The sequence below is a fragment of the Elgaria multicarinata genome, chromosome 6 (genome assembly GCF_023053635.1).
Source record: "Elgaria multicarinata webbii isolate HBS135686 ecotype San Diego chromosome 6, rElgMul1.1.pri, whole genome shotgun sequence".
NCBI lineage: Eukaryota > Metazoa > Chordata > Lepidosauria > Squamata > Anguidae > Elgaria > Elgaria multicarinata.
In genome coordinates this window covers 53,210,425-53,218,755 of record NC_086176.1, presented here as the reverse complement: position 1 = coordinate 53,218,755, position 8,331 = coordinate 53,210,425, and the positions used below count along the sequence as shown (strand labels likewise).

Sequence of the window (8,331 nt, the reverse complement as noted above, 5' to 3'; positions counted from 1 at the left end):
ATTGCACTAAGAAAGCGGTATGGTAGTGGTACATGGTCTGTATCAATGGGCCCCAACAGTTGTCAGTGCACTTCAATGCTGCTATAAAGCAGTAGTGTGGATCCTGGCTTTTATATACTGCTTTCAATATCCTGCTTGGTTTAGGTGAGCCCTACACAATTTGTGAGACTGCAGAACATATTTATTGCTTAAATGGCGCGCAAGTGAAGGTGGGGGCGCGTTTTCCTGGGAATCCCCAGCACCTTCCTGAAGCTGGAATCATTGTTTACCCGTCCCGCTCTTTAAATGGATCACATGATAAGCAAGCAGATGGTGCGCTGCCACAGAGCTGCTAGCCAGCCGGATCAGCAATTCAGCAGCCAGTCGCCTGAAGCGAAATAACGCGCCAAACGTCCCCGCCGGCTCCCTCCCACTCTCCCGAAGCATGTTTACTGCGCATTTAACCGCCAGAGCTCCCGGGCCTGCCTCTTTCCAGCCGAGGGCCAATTGAAACCGACTAGAACCCTTCGCATGAGGGAAGCTAGGGGCCGGCCTTGGTGGGATGCCGGCGCCCCACCTTTCCAGCCGATTTTCGAATTCTGTTGGCTGCTGTCGGATAACGTGAACCAATGGCTGAGCCCGAGGTCGGCCAAGCCCAACCCAACGCGTCTCTGTGTTCAGCCGCTCGCCTTTGAAGCGAGGGGAGTGGGTGTTTTCTCCCCCTCCTGATTGGCTTCGAGCGTCTGTCACTTTCCTGACGTTTACGCCCGACGTGGTGATTGGTTCCGCCCAGGCGCGAAATGTAACGCGGGAAAGTCTAGGGCTCGGTGGTGGTCGGCGGGGTTGCGGCTGCTAGTGGTGAGAAGCCGCGCGCGTGGGGGGAGGAGGAGGCGGAGAAGAAGAGGCCGCCGCGGTCAGTTCGGGCACCGAAGCGCGATTGTGTCCTCCGCGGAGGATCCTTCCCGCTTTCTCTGTCATGCGAACCTAAGGCGTCCCCTCCGGGCACCGAAGAAGAGCCAGAAGCGGCGGCACCAGATCCGATCGTGCAGGGGAGAGTGCTGCTGCAGCACGATGTCTGAACGGCCGGGCCCTCAGCCTGTGATCTTCTGCCCGGGAGACTCCCCGAAGCGTGTCTTGGTCTCTGTCATCAAGACCACCCCTGTCAAGCAGCCCCGCGGGGGCAGCGACGATCCCGCCCGCGTCCCTCCGCCGCCGCCCATCCCCACCAGCCCGGGCTTCAGCGACTTCATGGTCTACCCGTGGCGTTGGGGGGAGAACGCGCACAACGTCACCCTCAGCCCTCCCCCCGCCACGGCTCAGCCGCTGGGAGGCGGAGGAGGCAACGGCAGTGGGCCCCGAGGTTCGGCCGGGCGATCGGCCGGAGAGGACGAAGAAGCGGGCAGCCCGGACAGCGGCAGTGGCGGGCATTTGAGAGTGAGTGCGGTGGGGTCGATGGGGTTAAAATGTGGGTGGGGCGGGGAAGGCGCGCGCGGCGGGGACGACGGTTGAGGGAAAGGGCTCCTTTGAAAAAGCGCCCTTTTAAAATGCCCAAGCAACCCCCAGCCACCCCGCCCCTTTCCCAAATCCCTCGGAGGTTTACGGTTAAGTCACTTCCGCGAGTGATTCACGCTCTGAATGACGACACCTCCGCGCGCCAAAAAACAGATTTTGTGTGGGGGGGTTTAAATGTCGGCCGCGAGTTCAGGCGCGCGCGCGCACGAGATTCACCGTTGACCAGCGCGAGCGCGCGATTAGACAGGTAGCGCTCGCGCCGTTCCCCCTCTGCTGGGGACCTTCGCCGTCGCCCAATCAACCTTTCATTGATGACGAGATGCACGCGCTTTCAGCCCTTTAAAAAAGAAAGAAATACCTTTTTCAGACTGCTTCCTTGACGTCCCCCTTCCTAAAAGATGGCCTCTGCTTTAAAATAAGCAGTAATTCTGGCCAGTGGCTGTAAAAGTTGTCATAATTTGAAACCTCCTTTTGGAGGGACAGTGAAATGTAAGTAGTACTGTGGCTGTCACTGATTTGAATGTAATCTTTTTGCTGTGCTTGTCAAAGTATCTGAAGTCAAAACAATCCAGTACCTAATTGGTCTTGTGAAAAGTGCTTTGCAACGCGAGGAGTGTGTTATGTTCCTGGGTACCACAAATACAGATTTAGCTATTAAGGTTTAACAATACATTTCAAAAGTTTGGGCTGCCAAGAAATACTCCCACTTGTTTATGAGCGAAGGTCTTTCCCCCGCCCCTTTTTCATGCATGGTAGTTTTTGATCATCAGTATTTTGATCATAGCCTGTTAATTTACTAGGACGGCATTAGACGAGGCCGACCAAGAGCAGACACAGTCCGAGATCTAATAAATGAGGGAGAGCATTCTTCTAGCAGGATTCGCTGTAATGTTTGCAACAGAGTCTTCCCACGCGAGAAGTCTTTACAGGCACACAAAAGAACTCACACTGGTAAGTGGAATGAGTCAACAAGTCAAACACAGGCCTTCTGTCCATTCATTGGAAAATAATGGAAAATTAAGCTAATTCATTTGTAAGTAACTAACTGGAATATGTGATATACTGAGATTTGCTAACATGATCTGTTCTGTCTATATGAGTTTAGAAATTGATTTGCAGTTGCAAATTCAATAATATAATCAGGAGAAATGTCTTGGAAATGCTTGATTCCTAGGGTGCTGAAAGTTAACACCAATACTTATGACACACACACCCAAAAAAACCCTGAAAACAAGCATTATCTCACATTAACCATGTGATAAGTACTTCTTCATATTCTTCTCTTGCTTATAATTTGTGAATGTTAGATGTATTTAATTGGTGGGAAAACTCGAATAGATCCCCTTACGTTACATTTTTTCTTATGAACAGTTGTTTCAATCCAGATTTAATCACAGCTAAAAGAGACTCGTGACTGACTTAGGTCCCATTGAATACAGTGGCTTTACTCAAAGTATTACTAAATTGGGTTTTAGCCCTGGTTGTTATTCTGGAATCTGTGAAGTAGTGACTGGCCCCATTCAGAAGACACTTTAAACCATGGCTTTAACCACTGTGAATAAGGCTTTTTGCTTTATTCACCACGGTTAAAGCCATGGTTTAAGGTGTCTTCTGAATGGGGCCAATGCGTTTTAATAAACACAGAAGTGTCAATAGATTTGCCACAATGTGAAAGATTGGATTTGCCACAATGTGAAAGGAGCAGTCTTTTAATTATGTTTATAGTTCAATCATAGGAGTATTGAACATAGTTGGATTTCTTTTCGAGAGAGAACATTGGCTGATACTCATTGGCTTCTGGGGGTTACGTTTTGCATTTTCACTTTTTTCTTAAACTCCCACTAAATCTTAGGGATGGTTGTATGGGTATCTTGAAAGAATGAAACAGCAAATGATTCTGAAGTTCTTCAAACTTCATTGGAATTATTGACTACTGTCCAACCAGTTAAACACTTCTAAATGCCATTGCAAGACTTAAGCATACGTTTAATGTTTTAATTTTAAGCATGTATTTAAACATATGTTTAACTTTCTGTGATTGAAACCAGTGGGTCCTAAATTGTAAAAAATGACTAGGGCATTACTATGGCCAAGTAGCATGCCAACTAAAGCATTTGCAATTGGTCTGTTCTAGATTTTCAATATATTTCTATTCTTATTCCTTAATATTGTTTACCATCCTTTCAAAGTAACCAAACACACTTTAACATTTGATATTATAGTTCTGGCAAGAATTACACAGTTCCAGAAGGAACTTTCAATGCTTTAATTTCTACAAAGCATCACTGGAAAATCTCAGGAGGTGCAAATGATGGTTGTTCTACTTTTTTCTCCAGGTGAAAGGCCTTATTTGTGTGATTACCCAGAATGTGGGAAAGCCTTTGTTCAGAGTGGGCAGCTTAAAACACACCAGCGTCTCCATACAGGAGAGAAACCTTTTGTCTGTGCAGAAAACGGTGAGCCATGAGAAAATCATCTTTGTTCAAATAAACTGCTGTGAGTAAGAGCCTTATAAATAAGCTCCCAAAAGTTTCTAGCCTTCAGATGTTCTTTATCAGCCTGCTAAAATGCAAGTACTGAGGAGGAGGGGAAGGCCCTCCATAGCCAGTAAAATACCAGCCTTTTAGGAGGCTAGTTCTAAAAAAACTCACAAGCTTTCTACCAAACAGGTAGAGGAAGAGAATGGAGAGGAGGGAGGGATCTAAAGACCAGGTTTTCTTTCCTTCACAACCAGCACAAAAACAAAGCAAACTGGTAGTGGAGGGTCAACTCCTCTGCACGGAATTCCTGGTCAACTATGGCTACTAGGTGAGCTGTTAAATGCAAACTTGGTGAATACAATCAAAAGTTTATAATACTTATTACAGGAAGTAATCCCTTAAAGGGAGAGGAAGACTGTGCTAATAGTTTGAAAACAAACGGCGTGAAGTAAAGCACTTTTAAATCCCATTGAAGCATGTTTAAATTTCTCAGCTATAATTGATGATACCAAGTGTGTTTTGCTTCCACTGGAATTCGCACAGGATTCCAAAACCCAAAAATCTGTTTTGAGAAGTGTAACTTTTATGTCTTGTAATGTGGTAGGGGAGATGAGAGATTAAGCCTCACTGGGAAACAGCACGTGTGTTTATGGGAAGATGGCTGAAAATAAGGTTGCTAGAGCAGGTGAATTTGGACGAAAGCTCCTGAAAGGTGGCACCTGTATATGGGTGTGGATAGGGGAGAAACCAGGGACAGATTTTTGTGGGGAAGAAATGGGATTCCCTGATTGTACATGATGTGAGCAAAAGAAATGGGATGAGACAGTGTTTATTTTGTAAAAAAAGAAAAAAGAGAGAGAGATTGAGATTCTGGGATTCAAGCGGATGTGACAGTCATGCTCATGCTTGCATCCCTTATGGTAAGGGGGTGGAGTGGGTAAGCTGTAGTTCAGTAGAAAGGAAAATGTATTGTCAGCATGATCCGAAGCACTGTTTCTCAGATACATAGATGCAGCCCTAGTACTTAAAATGAATTCTAGACTTTAACCTGATGAACCCTAGCTCAAATAAAGCACTGAGTATGGAACTATTTTCTGATTAATTTTGATACACAAATTTGTGTGTGTATGTCAGTCACTTCTTTCTGACCTAAGGGGAGTATGTGGCTTGAAGGAAAGAATGAAACAGGCCGGTAAAAGTGTGACTGCAGGAAGGTATCCCATAGAGCTTATGTTCTATGGTGTGGGGAAACCATGGAAGAGAAACTTTGGATGAGGGAGCCTGGGAGGTTGACTGAGTTTTAAATATTGACTGGAACATATTAGCCAAAACTTGGTTGCCAGGTCCACTGGTTTTCACTTGATAAAAACTAAAACAAAGGCAAATGAAAACTTAGTGCATGTTTTTATATTACATATTCTGAGCCTAACATTAGTGTTTTATACATAGGGAAGATCTTGTAATGGCTTTGTATATGCATGCTCAATGTTTTTTCCTTCCCTTTTAATAAGGGTGTGTAAGCAGATTCACACATGCAAACCGTCATTGCCCCAAGCATCCGTATGCAAAGCTGAGGAGAGAAGAACCTACAGATAAACTGAATAAAAAGCAAACTGCAGACAACAAGGCTGTTGCTGAATGGCTGGCAAAGTAAGATTTATATATATATATATATAAAAAAAAATACATTGAGGATAAAGGAGTCTACTTAGTTTTGAAAGCAACCTGTTTTGAATTTAAGTATAGTATTTCATGCCACACTGATCAGAACATTTTTTTTAAAGTGCTTCCTACTCTTCATTACCCCAGAGTTGTCTTTGCCTTGAATGAACCAACACTTTCCTTATCTTTATTATATGAAAAATCCTTAAGAGGCTAGGTGGCTACAATGTTTCTGTGATAATTCATAATACTAGTGTTTCATATTAACTGACAGGTATTGGGAAATGAGAGAACAGCGCACTCCTACATTGAAAAGCAAATCTACTCATAAGCCTGACCAGGAGCAGCAAGACCCCATGGAATACCTTCAGTCTGAAGATGAGGAAGAGGAAAAAAATACCTCCCATTCAGCCCTCTGTAGCCGCCTTCAAGAACAGCGTGAACGCTTGCATGGGGCACTAGCACTCATTGAGCTTGCAAACTTGGCTGGAGCTCCATTACGCCAGTAATACTAGACCTGGGCCTGCTGATCAACAAAATGTAAATCAGTTAACTCCTGAGCATAAGCTAAGCACCTTATTTGCTTTCATAGGCTGCTATTAAGTAGAATTTATGAAGAATGTTGTTGCCTCAGAAAATGGGGTAAGAGAATTGCACTTTTTTTGTAAGTCAGATGTAAAGCTTTTTAAGTATTTTGTAAATATGAGATTGTATAATGCAGAATGAAAATGCTCATGTTGTAGAATGCTAGATTTGCAAGGTTAGGGCTATGCTTTTAATCACAACTATGTGGAAGTAAGTCACTGCAATTAGTGGGTCTTGCCTCCATGTAACAGTGCTTAAAATCAGGATGCCAGTCATTCTTTGATTCAGTTCTCACAGGAAGCACTTTCTGAACTCATTATGTTGGAATAATGGTACGTGTGTTCAAAGAAATTAGTTGAAAGTTTTTTTTTTTAAAAAGATGTAAACAATAATGCATCCATGCTATTTCAAAAGTCAATATTTTACTTAGCATTACTGACAAGGATGCTAGAATAGCTGTCTTAACTTTGCAGCAGCATAGAAGAATTGGATGATGTTTTGTTCAGAATCTTCACTGTGACTGCTGACACGGAGACTTGATTTTTGTGGACTGAGATCTCAGCAGTCTCTTCATTGAGTAGCACTTGTTGTTCCTAATAGAACGTTGGGAATGTTTGCACATTGTTGGACTTGCCTATAACTGAGCGATTACTCTTGCATATCCTAGGCATGGTAACATCATATCAAGTGTGGATTTATAGGAATATTTACAACGTATTATTACAAGATGCTCATTAGCAAACACTAAAGTACTGCTTTAAAAGTTTTCTTGCAGATAGTTTTCTCATTGCATATCGCCACCTTATTGCTTGATTTGAAACTTACATGCCAAGTTTGTGTTCACTAACTGTAGCTCAGTCACTGATAAAATTGTGAAGTATTAGCTGTAAACTAGGAAAATAGGCTTTGAACAGTAGTTGCAAATGTGAGTTGTAGGGTTAGTATTTCCCTAAATGAAGATATAGAATAGCACTTAGTGCTCTTGAGCACTGAAAGAAAATAAATTTTAGCAGTAATTATCATATGCCAGGCATGTGCCTTGATAGCTATCTGGACAAAATGAGTAGAGGTGCATAATAGACTGTGCAAGTTCAGTACTCCTGATTTTAAGAGTAAAGGCTACTGGCGTAAGCATTTGAATAATCTGATTATTATCTAAATGACCTCCTCCTATGATAGCATTTTACTTAGAAGTCCTGATCAGAGCAAATGACTAATGTCTTAAATTGGCAATATGAAGATATGTTGATACTTCCATGCTTATCTAGATTATGGGTTAAATCCAGATATTTTACAGAAGGTGCCTCTTCCCGGTTTTCTGTGATCTCCCCCACCACAGCTTACTCCACTCTGCAGAAGCCCTGACCCTCAAGGGGATATATTTGGGAAGCTCTGCGGGCTGATGGAGAGAAGAGGGGTGAGAAAGTTAGTCTTCAACTTCCCCCTCCACGGGTGGCTATCTGGATCCAACATACCTTTTAGGGTCAACTTCATTTTGGTATATCCTTAAGATTATGTATTAATGTTTGCAAAGAGCTAGAAAAAGGGAAGATAGTGCAGTTGATCTGAATCTTAGAATTGTCACTTTTTGGCTTGTTAACTTCATATATGTTTGTTTGGCACCTCTGCTTCCTTAATACAAAGCACTTGGACCTTTTGACTATATAAAAATCAAATTGGAATCCTCAGAAATAAAGCTTAAGGACCTTAAAATGTCAATTTTGACGATGTCTCTGAAGCTAATTCAGCAGCAGGAAAAACATTTGCACTTCATGGAATCCAGTTGATACTATTGTAGAAGTAAATATATGACGACATCAACGTGTCATGTAAACGAAGCCCAATTTGTTGTAAATGAACACAAACTCTTACCCCTTTTCAATGTATTATTTGCATAGAATACATATTGAAAATATGTATTTAATTAAAACACATTCTGCCTAGCTGTAGGCAAATCAAGCTGCTTTACCAATTATGTATAAAATACATCTTTGGAAAAACTCCAACCAACCATTTCTGAAAAAGATTGGGTTTTTAAAAATGGTGGTTAAAGAATTTTCTGCTTCATATGATTAAGCTGTACTTTTGGCATGAGATAAAATGCTGTAATTCT

At 42.7% G+C, this 8,331-nt stretch overlaps 1 protein-coding gene across 1 annotated transcript; it reads left to right on the top strand.

The window, feature by feature from the left end:
• The first annotated feature begins 1,050 nt into the window (after positions 1-1,050).
• Positions 1,051-8,331, top strand: ZNF367 (zinc finger protein 367). Its single transcript, XM_063128762.1, has 5 exons — positions 1,051-1,413; positions 2,292-2,442; positions 3,828-3,947; positions 5,483-5,621; positions 5,908-8,331. Exons 1-5 carry the CDS (start codon positions 1,051-1,053, stop codon positions 6,140-6,142), a joined length of 1,008 nt encoding a protein of 335 aa, XP_062984832.1. The 3' UTR covers positions 6,143-8,331.